The sequence below is a fragment of the Mesoplodon bidens genome, assembly GCF_964165515.1.
Source record: "Mesoplodon bidens genome assembly, chromosome: 4".
In the NCBI taxonomy this organism is placed as follows: domain Eukaryota; kingdom Metazoa; phylum Chordata; class Mammalia; order Artiodactyla; family Ziphiidae; genus Mesoplodon; species Mesoplodon bidens.
This window is the reverse complement of record NC_138160.1, coordinates 135,889,557-135,902,664: the sequence shown is the minus strand read 5'-3', so window position 1 is coordinate 135,902,664 and position 13,108 is coordinate 135,889,557. Positions and strand designations below refer to the sequence as shown.

Genomic DNA, 13,108 nt, shown 5'->3' with positions numbered 1-13,108 from the left:
GTACTAGCCTAGGTATATCTTATTTGGGCCTTGTTACACAAAGTGTGGTACATTGACCATTATCCACCAAAAGCCTTTGAACCCCAAAATCTTCATGGGGAAAGCTTAGAACTGGCATTTTAAATGAGTATTTCAAGTAAATTAGTTGCATTCAGAAGTCTGTGAACCACCACTGTGATGAAGGGATGTGAGCCTGGCTTATGTAAAGACATACACACATGAAACTTGGACTCATATACTGCATTTGTATGAAAAAAACAAATGAAATCTTAGGCCAAGGGAGTTGAAACCTTTATTTTTTTTCTCTCAAAGAAATTTTATCAATTACCAAACATGAGCCATGTCTCCTATTCCCATGAAGTGAATAGGAAGAGAAAAAAAGGCATTGACAGATGGGGTGTCAATTGGTGAGGGATGAGACCAGCCATTGCCCTTTCAAAAATATTTTTTTCTTGGCTGTAAATTCTACAATGCATGACCAGGCACTGGGATGTGGGCTGTCTCTTAATTCTTTATAGAGCCAAATTAATCTTCTTCCTCTAAAACATGAAATGAGGACAAGAGATGTGAGTTCTCTACCACCTAACCCCACTGCCTCCCCCCTTCAGAGACCAACGGCCTGGCGACTTGCAGTTCCTGCTGCTCCCCACCCAGCTCCACTGGCCCGTCGGCAGGCAGAACTATTAGGACTCCTCTGCCACCTACCTGTGACCCCAAGATGAGGGTTGGTCCCTCTGTTCTGCAACTCAAATGTCACTGTTCTGATTATACAGAGGCTACCTGAGAATCTTTTTCAGGAAGTCCACAGGAAGGTGACTTTCAAAACTGAAGTGTCTAGAGGACAGAGGGTAAATATTTCTTCCTCCTCGTTCCTTCATTCTCGCGTTTTCTTTCCCCCACATGAACAGGTCATTCTCTTTCTTCTTAGAAAGAGGTTAAGTGGCCTTGTAATCATTGCCCCTGGCAAGATGATCATGATGATCAGGCTGCCAACTGCACAAAATCAATCTAGGGAATGTTTACACAAAGACATCCAAACTACAACTCATTTGTTCAGCTCAAGTTGCCAATCTGGAGACTGGCACAAAGCCCTGAGTTTGCCCTGGAATTCCTGAATTCAGAGGCAACAGGCAGGCATCAACCCATATTAACTCCAGGTCTGCCAAAGATGAACGCAAGTAGATAGGTGGGAAAGGGGACCAAGGTCACTGGATTCTGTGGTTAAGAACAAGTGGGTGAGAGTAAAGTTTGGGCACATCTTCTATGATAGGTGAAAAGAGCTTGACAAGTTTTTATAAGACTTACGCCACAATCTAAAAATGATTCATTTTGCAAGGCATAAAATAGTTCTTGCTTTATAAAAATAGTACCACGATTTTTTAAAAACTGTACTTCTACCAAAGGAACCATGTTTCAACACTGAAAAATAGGTGTTCCACTTAAAGGAGAACCAGATACACCACCCACATCCATCCCTTCTTTCTCTGTTCCCCTCCCAACCAGAGTCATGTCACTCCCAGGACACTGTTCTGCATGGCACAGATGCTAGGGTCACCTAAGGCCAGGAGACTTGGGGGACCCTGCATGGTCAAGCACACCAGTAATGAAAAGCAAAGGGTCAGCTGTCTTCATCTAGGATTTCTGGATGTTCCTTCCAGAAAGCATCCCCAATGATATCGCAGTGTAAGGGCACCGCCTTAGTCCTGGTCCGGGTCACCACCATCTTTTTTCCTTCCATTTCTGCTGGCAGCCTAACTTCTTTTATCGTGACTTCATCCACCTATAGGTAAAGTTAAAATATTGACACATTAACTAGAGAGTGGGTTTGGGAGAGAAGAGGGAGAATGGGGGAAGTTTACTTTTTTACTTTATATACTTCTGACAAATACATATTTTCAGGCATATATATATATATATATATATATATGTATATATATGAACATATATATACATATGTATATACATATCAGAGATCTATGTATATATCTCACCATACATGAATTTCTTTACAACTAAAATACTTTTTTAAAAAGTTATGTTGCTATATTTTGAAAGGAGACCTTAGGAACAAAGAAGGGATTCTATGTTCCTTGTTAGCAATAACCATAAAATTAAAGACACTTCTGCTCTCCCACCTGCATTAAGAAGGATCCGAGTCTGTGCCAAACGAATGTTTCAAAAATACTAATAAAAGAGCTGAAGCTGCCAGTGGGATACCTAATACCCCTTAATACTTGAAAGCATTCATTTCAGAAAAAAATACTTTAGACAGAAGGAAATAAATTTAGAGACTTCATTATGCCCAGGAGCTGGAACAGAGCAAAAATATTGGTAGAATTAAGGCTATAGGTGAATGCATGGATAGAGTATTAAGTTAAGTATGAATGTCGAGGGAAGCCCTCAAACATTCTGCAAGGGACAGAACCCTCACATGTAACATCAGTTCCTCATATTACACTTCTCATGGGATGGATGGACCATTTAATGGAATTATCCAGTGTGGGAGAAATTATTTTTTTAAATGTTCTCTGAATGCAGAAATTCTCATATCTGCACTATACCTGTTTAAAGGGGTTTGATTAGATTTGGGGAGAGCTTATGACATGGAAAAGTGTAATAATTCTAAAATTCTGTGATTCTACTTACAGAACGGGGGAGTCCAGACCACAGTGTTCACTGACAAACTGACAAAACGAGCATCCATAATAATAATCTATAGCATCTCATTTTGGAAAGCGTCTAATTTGTGCTAGTGACTGGAGTCGCATCAGCATACGGGCAGCAGGCAAGGCAAAGCCTGGGATGGGCACAGGCTTTCCCTCTGACCTCCGTTTTTCCTCAGACATAACAGCATTACCTTCTGCCATATCAACACAGTTCCCTTCCTATACATCAGTGGCTCATTATTGTAGTTGATGTTGAATTCGGAAAATAAAATCTCATTCTTGTCTGCTGTAAGAGTTCCCTGAAGAAATAAAAACACATATAAAAAGCTTTGTAGGTCTTTTCTCTCCCCTAACCCCACCTATCCATTCCACTCTCTATCTAAACTTCCACAACAAATCAAGAAGTGGAAGCATTTCATCAAACATCATATAGGTGTTAATGAATTTTCATTTTAAAAGCAGTTCAAATCTTATTGAAATATCAAAATTCATAAAATTCTCTTTTGTAGCAAATAACTGGATTTACAAGTCACTACTGTGATGGGGTGAGAGGAACTAATAGTAAGCGTACCGACTCTGTACTAGGTAGCTTTTGTATTATTTGACCCTCATAACCATCTCCATTTTAGAGATGAGAGCTCTGAAGCTTAGAAAGATTATATAAATTTTCTGAGGCCTAAAGTGCTCTTATTCGTATAAGAATCAAAATCTGATCTCAGCACTTCCAAACTCTGGCTAGATCTACCAGTCTTCCTATTATTGCTACATATGCAACTTTATCATTATTGTTAATAATGACAACCATTTACTGCGTCATTATAACGTCCCAGGCATTGTATTAGGAGCTAATACAACACATCATCTCATTTCACGGTTAGTTTTCCTACAAGTAGCATGGTCATCTAATAATACAAGCCAGTATTTATTAAGTACTTACAGTGTGCCCTGTACTAGCCTTTATGTGTTTTATATGCATCATGCCATTTAATTCTCACCAGAAACCTATGAGGTAGGAACTACTATTTTCTACATTTTACCTATTAAAAACTAAGGCAGAGATGATAAAATTAAACAAAAGCCTCTGAGTACAATTATTTGACCCCCAGAGCCTAAACTCTTAATGATACACAGGAGTTCTAACCCCAAGAGACTCCAGGTCCCCAGCTGGGATTGACAGGCATGAAGCAGCCAGGTGGGGCTGACAAAAAAAGAAGAGCATGTGCCCTTTATAGGGGGCAGCCTATATGCAGCTCCAGCTAAGCACTACCATGTGGGAGTGTAGAGCCATTAATTCTATTTTCCAGCTGAGGACACTGAGGCTCAGGGAGTAGTAACAACTTATCCAGTCACAAAGCAAGCAAGCAGCAGACCTGCTATTAGTATGATCTTTATATCTTTTCAAAACAAAACTGTAAAAATTTAAGAGCTTAAAAAGAAGGCCAAATGTCATGAGAGAGCATAAACTGTCCCCGCTTTAAGTATTAATGCAGTAAGATCTTTATACCTGTAATCTCTCTTGGGCTTGTATTGGTGTTAATCCAGACTGCTGTACAAGTGCCCAGAAAACTGTATTATAAAGATTATTGATGTGACCTGTAAAGAAAACATAGTGGCACTGTGTATGCACATAGAATCCTTATTCAATATTCACCCTTCAGAGAGTACTGGAACCCCACCTCTCTCCTCTTTAAAGTAAAGAGACTGCAGAGACATACAATTACTTGCGCAAAGCCATACACAGGGAACACAGGGGGAAGTGGTCAAGCAGAAAAAACTTATTTCCTAACAGTTTTATCCTGTCATTTCAGTTGTGCTTTACACAAATCTGTTAAGTTGTGCATTAAGCTAAGGAATACTTTCCAAGTTATTTGATTTATATTATTCCCACCTCTCTTCCAGTTCTCCTGGCAAAATCAAGACACACCAAATGAATAAAAGTCTAACAAACATTTCACCACAGTCATGTAAGGAAGGGTCACAACTTGAATACCCACTGAAGCCAGCACAAACATACGTGTGTAAAGCAGAGTTCCCAGGGAAACAATAGGGAATGGTAGAGGCTGAGGCACACTGGCTATGTGCATGAATGTGTGCATGTGTGTGTTTATGTGTGTGTGTGTGTGTGTGTGTGTGTATAAAGGCAGCAGTCACTACGCAGGTTCTGACCAATACTAAGTGGGAATATAGACCTAGTGTTGCCAGATCTGATTCTTCCAAAAAAAAAAAAAAAGTTGGAAATAGGTAGTATTTACATAAAACCTTCCAATTTTTCAAGTATTTTCAACTAATTTTAAAAACTTGAAATACTGCATTCCAAACAAAATACATGGGCCAAAAATGTATCAGATCATCACCTCTAATATAAGGAATCAGTAGTTTAACTACATCTGTTTATTTGGTTTCACTTACAATCTGCTTGCCGCCAGCTGAGATAGTCCTTTAAAGTCTGGTTGCTAGGATACACCACGACTCTTCCATCAAAGCCTGGGGGATACAGAAGGGGCTGGTCCTCAAAGTAATCCCGCCAGTAAAACACATAGCTGGAGGCGAACTGCGAGACCACGTGAGTCATAAATTTACTTGCAAAAGGCACAGTGGGTGGAGCAAGAAAAGAGAAAATACATGATATTAATTCAACACCATGACAGGGTCTGTGGGTGTAACAGAGAGATAACACAAACTGTCCAGCAAGCCAAGAGATAAGATGTGATGGGTCAAGAAAAACTATTTTAGTATTTCAGTTATATATTTAAAATGCAGCCTGTCTCTCCTTCTAGTCCTATAAGTAATTTACTAATGCCAAATGTTCTTCCATAGCATGTGACGTGAATTTATGGTTCAAGAGGTTTTTTTTCAAGTCTTGGAAGGAGGGGAACCATTGTTTTAAAAACATCCCAATTCATTACATGATCTGTTTCCTGTGAGAGTTTCAATATACTGCCAAATCAAATATCAGATTTGTCTAAGAGATCCTCCTTAACTAAGACTTTAGTTTCTGTTTCTAGTCTTAATGTTCAATGCCAGATCAGTCTAGAAGCTAAGGTGATGGCGAATACAGAGAAAAACTTAAAGAGGTATACAGAATGCTCAGATATCAGATGGAAGTACAACAGTCTAACCTGTTATATACATACATTCTGCAGTTGCAAATACTACAGACTGTAAGTTTGTGATTAAGATAAGCAGAAGTGGGGCTTCCCTGGTGGTGCAGTGGTTGAGAGTCTGCCTGCCGATGCAGGGGACGTGGGTTCGTGCCCTGGTCCGGGAAGATCCCACATGCCGCGGAGCGGCTGGGCCCGTGAGCCATGGCCGCTGAGCCTGCGCGTCCGGAGCCTGTGCTCCGCAATGGGAGAGGCCACAGCAGTGAGAGGCTCGCGTACCACAAAAAAAAAAAAAAAAAAGATAAGCAGAAGCCAAATGCCGGTAGGAAATATTCTGAAGGAGCTAGGCCACAAAATTACCTGGCTCTTCTTTTAAACCAATTGCTTTTCCGCTTGAACACAAAGCTGTACTCATCACTCTGCCCATATGCAATCACAATATCCTCCAGTTCTTCCATTACGGTTTGGGCACATTTAGTCATTAGGTGGAGAGCACGGCTGTCGTTAGGTTTTGTAAAGTTGTGCTTCTCAGCAAACCTTCATAAGGGAAAAAGAAGAGGGAAAAGAGAGCTGGGTGGAAGAGAGCTTGTCATTAATACCACAGATCAAAGAGGCTATTCAAAGAGGAAGATACTGTAATAGTGCTGAGTCCAAACATCCCAGTAGCCACAATCTGATCCATTTCATTAAGAACTCTAGTTTTTCTTCCTCTAACCAGCTGAGAAAAAGGAACATAAATACTAAGCCTCCATTCCCTTTTCAGTGAAATGGGGATAAAGTTACTTCATAGGATTCTCCTGAAGATGAGAGGGAGATAAATATAACTATGCCTGGCTCCTTGGAAGTGCTCAATAAATGTTAACTACAATAATCATTACTAAAGTAACACTTTTAAGACTTAAATTCCCATCTTCCTGCTACACTTTTCTTTTTTTCTGACTTTTTCCCCTCCTGAATCCAGTCCATGTGTTCTGCTACTTATAATGAAACAACATACTCTACAGTGTTGCCCACAGCAAGGCCAGAACGGGCCGCTAAACAGTCAGCCCTCAGATACCTACCAAAACAGCTTGTCAATTTGTTGAAGAGCTGAAATAATGGGCCCGAGAGTGACTTTTTCCACCACAGTCTTGCTAATGGACACCCCAAGCCAGCTCCTCACTAGGGAAGCACCGTGTCTCATTTACCCCACCTAGCTCGCGTTCAAGCCGGTTGTAGCCAGCAAGCAGGGTGATGCTCAGTGCCGCGCGCTCACTGGCTGCCGAGTTACCCCGGTAATCATGAGCTAGGGGCTGCGACAAATGTGTCTCATTCTCTGGAAGCACTGGCGAACCACGGAGCCCTGAGCCCAGCTCGCTCACCGATGGAAATTCCTGCCGTCCAGCCGCACCACCACCCAGCAGTGGGCAAGGCATGTGTCGTCAGCCTCGAAGTCCCGCACGTACTCGAATTTGCTCTTTGCCATTGCCGCTCCCAATTTCAAGCACCGTCTCAAAGTGACGGAAAAGGGAGCCAAGCAACCGCGAACTTTCCCGGCGCCAGCAGCCCACATTTCCCCCACGGAAATGAAAACAGCAGAGAGCTCCGCCCCGGAAGTTCCTGTGTCTTCTCAGGGTTTCTCTAGCCGTAGTGGAGGCCAGCATCTCTCTCGCCTCTCCTTGTAGTTCTTAATGGACTTCCGGGCCTGAAACGGGGGTTCTATGCTTCTCTTAGCACTACTCATGGCTGCTCGCCTGTCTCCTTCCGTCCTGCAACAAATCATTCTCACGAAATTTAAAAAAAATTCATTTCTGGCCAAGTTTGAAGGTTTGTGATTTTTTTCTTTCCAAATATCATTTGTTAATTTGTTGTAGAAAATGTGGGCTATATCGAAAAATGTAATTAAGAAAATTAACACTTCATGTCTCCCCTCTCCCCGTCAAAGCACTGTGGATGGTTCCTTACGGTCTGTTTTTATATATGTATGTTTACACGGGGAATACACAAAATTGGAATCAGACACCTGTACAATTTTTATATTTTTTCCACTCACCTCGAGTATTTGCCAACGTCATTAAATATTTCAAAGAGTGACAAATAAATTAATTAAAAGGACTCATTCTAACATACGCAGTACTAAATTAAGTCATTCAACTTTTTCACAAAGACTCAGTGCTTGAGATCTTGTTGCTGGTAGATACTAGTAACAGTAAAACCCTCATATTTGTACGATGCTGTATGATTTATAAAGCTCTTTTGAATTCATTACCTTCATATATATATCCCTCAAAAAAATATCATTCAAACAATATAAAAGTATATATGGTGAAAAGTAAACCTCTCACTGACTCCTAACTCCCTACTTTAAGCAATCACTGTTACCAGTTTCTTGCATATCCATTCAGGGAGAGATACAGAAATAGAGACAGAGATGAACATAGAGATAGAGATGTGTTTTGTTTTGGGGCAAATTATGCTCAGAGACTGAGACTGTCTTTGCTAATATTTTATTTACTATAGGTTCACTGTGGGAATTATAATTTCACAAGCCAATAGCATACTGGATATGTCTCTTAATAAGCCAATAAAGAAATAACATACTCCAGATGATAGATTGCTTACACTATTGTTCCAGGCAAGGGGAGATAAGAGAAGGTCCAAATTCAGTTGAGGTGTATCTTTCCTATGCGGTTGGTTCTCGGGAAACTTGGCTTAGCCAACCACAAGTTGATGTCCAGCTGCCAGCTAAACGAAAGTGGAAAGTCCCCTGTTGCTAGAGTGTGTTGTTAGGGAATGAAGCCTGGTGTTGAGGTGCAATATGATCTTTGCTGGGTCCCTGCACAGCTTTCCCCAGTGCTGGTAAAAGAGTCACTTTTACCAGCAGAAGCTTATGCTCCAAGGGTCTTCAGAGAGCTGTTAGGTCAGCAAAGAGTCACCTTGCCCAGGTCAAAACTCTCGGATAGTCCTCACAAACTCCTCACCACAGTTGCTTCTTAGTCTGTTTTTATTGATAAGCCCCCAGTGGGGCCCCTCAGCAGTTGAGCTGCTGGGTGCTTATCGATGACAACAGATGAGATAATGACATCCTGACACAACTTACTTCATTCTTATAGCAAAACAACTTTATTTCTTTACTTTTTATTTTTTTAAAGAAAGATTCTTAAATTTATTTATTTATTTATTTATGGCTGCATTGGGTCTTTGTTGCTGCGTGTGGGCTTTCTTTAGTTGCGGCGAGCCAGGGCTACTCTTTGTTGCGGTGCACAGGCTTCCCACTGCAGTGGCTTCTCTTGTTGTGGAGCACAGGCTCTAGGCACGCAGGCTCAGTAGTTGTGGCTCATGGTCTCTAGACTGTAGGCTCAGTAGTTGTGGCCCACAGGCTTAGCTGCTCCACAGCATGTGGGATCTTCCCGGACCAGGGCTCAAACCCATGTCCCCTGCACTGGCAGGCGGATTCTAAACCACTGCGCCACCAGGGAAGCCCGAAACAACTTTATTTCTAAAAACAACTTTTTTTTGCCTTTGCCATAAACAAGTGGATTAAAACAACTTCACTTTAGTCATAAACAAGTGGATCTGAAATCATATCAAACCACTTGGAGGTTTCTGGAGCAGCCTAGCCCAGTAGATGAGAAGGAGCAGTGATGTGGAATAGCTGAGGAAAGGATGGGGATACCTCACTGCAGTCCCCCTCAGCCTTTGGGGCCTAGAAAAGATCATTATCAGTCCCATAAGAAGGATCTCAGAGGTTGGTGGGGGGCAGGAGCTGGGAGTTGCCTCTGGGGCCACTGGGCAAGTAAAGTCACCCCTCCTGGAGACGATATGGAGACAGAGCTAGAAGGGCCAAAGGGATCTATGGCTGCTTCTCTCCCAGGGATCCTTGGAGGATCAGGCTGGTGCTAAAAACATGGCCCCAGGCACCATGCCAACCCAGGAAGAGAGGACTTCCCACCACCCAGCCAATTACGTAGAAGGCCACTGCCTTGTCTACACCCTAGTTCAGCCCTCAATCAGAATTAAGCCTTGAAAAGAGGGGAGTGTTGCAGAGAATCTCAGAACCAGAATGTGCCTCCCACCTCCTTCCAGGTTGTTGGAGTGGGAGCAGAGTGAAAGAGCAGACCCTGGACCTCCCACTCCAAGCCCTTTCAAGTAAGAGGCCTGGCCTGCACTGGGGCTTTGAGGGAGGGGACGCTTTTCACAAAAAGACAAATACTGTATGATTCTGGAAACTTGATGAGGTGCTTAGAGAAGTCAAATTCATACAGACAGAAAGTAGAATGATGGTTGCTAGGGGATGGGGGCAGTGGGGGAAGGGGAGTTGTTGATGAGTATAGAATTTCTATTTTGTAAGATGAAAAGAGGCCTGGGGAATGGGTGCAGAATCATGTGAATATACTTAACACCACTGAACTGTACTTAAAAATGGTTAAAATGGTAAATTTTTTGTTATGTGTATTTTACCAAAATTAAAAGTTAAAAGATATTCTGCATATAGATATTTATGACCTAACTGCATGCTGACCTCTGTTTTTCAAAAATTCTATTACTTAGAAGATCATTTACTAAGACTGACAGAAAGAAAAGTTGCCTTTGGTATGGAAGTCATGATTCAGTTTGTCTTCCCCATTGCTGACTCATTTCATTTATTCTAAGAACTGCATTATGTAAATGAAATTTAGGGTGGAGGTGGGTAAGAAGCAATAATTTGTCTCTAAAGTCTCCTTCCCTGCTCTGAACCACTGTAATCAAATTTGTGGCTGGGAGTAATGCATATGCTTCCAGGAACGAACTGCCTAGTTCTGTCACAGTTTTGAGGCAGAGAGAAGCATTAGGACATACTAGGACATACATAGGTATAAAATCTAGAACTATTATTCTAGAGTAAATTAATGATTACACATCTTGTAATTGCCATAATACATTTATTCTGAATTTTTGAGACGTAGCTTGCATAGGTCAGAGTGAATGGATTTTTTTTTTGTAATTCACATAGTTACCTTTTATTTTCTGCTGAGACCACTTAAGTTCTAACTTCTTAACAAATTTCAAATATATAGTACAATCTTGTTAACTAGAGTCACAATGCTGTACATTAGAGAGTGAATGGATTTTATTTCTGAATAGTCATTGATTGTGTGTCCTTAAAGGGACATGCTTAGTCAACTACCCATTCTTTCTCTACTTAGCAGCAGTTCCGTAAGTCATCAGGACGTGGTCACTGGAGGGCTTGGAAAAAAATATTAGGAGAGGGACTTCCCTGGTGGTCCAGTGGTTAAGAATCTGCCTTCCAATGCAGGGGACGTGGGTTCGATCCCTGGTCAGGGAACTAAGATCCCACATGCCACGGGCGGGGTAACTAAGCCCATGTATTGCAACTACTGAGCCCACGTGCAACTAAGATCCAACACAGCCAAATAAATAAATAAGTAAATATTTTTTAAAAAATTAGGAGAACAGAAAGGGGAAATTAGATGTATGTTTCCTAGTCCACTTGACCTTGTTCCACTTAATCTCATGAATTTACTCATTCATTGAACAAATGTTTCTTAATTTCCTACTATGTACCATGCACAACAGGATGCAACAGCAAACAATACAGCCATGGTGCCTGCACAATGGAGTTCATGGCCAATGACGGAGACAGACATTAAACAAGAGTTTCACAAGTAACCATTGAACTAGAATTGTGTTAAGTGTTGTGAAACAGGTTGGAGGCCCTGCCCTGATTGGGGGACTGGGGATGAACCATGAAGTTTCCCCTGAGGAAGTAATACTTAAATTGAGATCTGAATGATGAGGTCAAAAGATAGCTTGCTCTGCATGTTCCTAGAGTCGTTGAATTTTAATGTTGAATGAATATTTCACCAAAACATTTTGCTTGTACAAAGTTTTGGAAAAGGACCCAGAGTGACGTGAGTTTCCATATCATGGATCAGCCAATTAATAAATACCTAATGGGAACCTTCAATGTGTAAGGGCACTGGGCAAGATACTGACTGGGAAAATGTAATAAATAATCATAATACCTTCCAGTTGTAAGAAACTTAGAATTTTCAAACCATATTCTCATTTATTATCTCATTTTCCCTTTTGATAAGTGTGTGGGGGAGGCAGAAAAATAATTCGATTTTTTAAGAAAGGAAACAAACTCTGTGGGAGTTGGTTAAGTGATATGCCCAATATCCCATGGCTTCCACAACCAGAACTAGAACCCAGTCCTTCTGATGCCAAGTCCAAGTTTCCTCTACTCTATGACCTTGCCTTTCTATGTTTTAAAGGAATGAAGTGAATAGCTGTTTTTTTGCCTACTCAACATCCCTTTTACTGTCTTTTGCCAAAGGCACCCCACTGTCCTTTTCCCACCCTCAGACCATTTGGTTTATGTGGGGATAACCCTATCCCACCTTTGCTCCATGGTGAGCACTTGACTAAAACCATTGTAGTGTCACAGTGTGAATTAGAAAAATTCACCCTCTCCAGCAGATATAGTTCTGCACGAGGCAAAAACATGGTGTGCCCTGCACTGGACCTCAGCTCCGGCTTGTTCTCTTTGCAGTGAATAACTTGCACAAACACTTGTGGTGGCCTCACTAATAACTGAGATCTGTCTAATTAGGTTCAGAGATATGCACCTAGCCCAAGCCAGGTCAATGTGACAGTCTAGCACTGTGCTAGAATGACTAGGAAAATGAGACTCTCTTCCTATTAGAGTTGCTACACTGGTAGCCACAAAGCTTCAAGCAGGAAGAGCCCATCCCTGCTCCAAATTAAGCCTGCACAAAAGGAAAAAATCTGAAAGATGGAGAAAAAAATTTCTGATGACACTGATCACAATGCCTGGAGCCAGTGCTACTCCTAGACTCTTATAAGTTCCAGGAAAGCAGGGACCTTGTTTAATATTTTTCAAAGCTGTATCGTCCTTGCCTAGAACAGTGTCTGGCACAACGGAAGAAATCAATAAATATTTGTTGAGAGATTAAGCCAGTAAGTTCCTTTTTTATTTATGAAATTGGGTTTTTAGATGTCTCAATTCATTGGGGTATAAATAAATAATAATTTCATTTTTCCCCTAATAACTGCTTTCTCTTGTTCCCCTTTGTTGCTGGTTAGCAATTTCCTTAAAGAATCTTGTCCAAAACCATACCTTCCCAGTTAGTAAAATGTATTAGTGTTGGTATTCAAATACTGGTCAAGAGCACAGTGCTCCCCTGGAAGGTAGGCAACTCTCCCTCTCTGCCCTATTCCTCCATCAAGTCAGGATGGGGAGGTGGTTGATATAGCAGATCTGGTTTTGGTATCAGGGTGATGCTGGCCTTGTAGCCAGCATCACCCTGATATGTTTGGAAACATTTCTTCTTCCAT

General features: G+C 41.4%; 2 protein-coding genes across 3 annotated transcripts in view; one reads left to right on the top strand and one right to left on the bottom strand.

Moving 5' to 3' along the window:
* Window positions 1-309: 309 nt before the first annotated feature.
* On the bottom strand, window positions 310-7,325 carry THG1L (tRNA-histidine guanylyltransferase 1 like). Of its 2 annotated transcripts, none has more exons than XM_081231879.1 (6): window positions 6,829-7,094; window positions 6,128-6,304; window positions 5,076-5,245; window positions 4,171-4,259; window positions 2,858-2,965; window positions 310-1,780 (listed from the first exon to the last, which is right to left on the bottom strand). In XM_081231879.1, the coding sequence occupies exons 1-6, from the start codon at window positions 6,948-6,950 to the stop codon at window positions 1,619-1,621; spliced, it is 828 nt and encodes a 275-aa protein (XP_081088005.1). In that variant the 5' UTR covers window positions 6,951-7,094; the 3' UTR covers window positions 310-1,618. The 2 variants fall into 2 exon arrangements, with proteins under 2 accessions (XP_081088005.1, XP_081088004.1); XM_081231878.1 differs by lacking the exon at window positions 6,829-7,094 and adding an exon at window positions 7,129-7,325 and having other exon boundaries at window positions 318-1,780.
* A 165-nt stretch (window positions 7,326-7,490) lies between these two features.
* SOX30 (SRY-box transcription factor 30) overlaps window positions 7,491-13,108 on the top strand; it is a 73,977-nt gene continuing 68,359 nt past the window's right edge. The window contains exon 1 of the transcript XR_014015517.1: window positions 7,491-7,573. The gene's annotated coding sequence lies outside the window, so the exon portion shown is untranslated. The remainder of the gene's footprint in view (window positions 7,574-13,108) is intronic.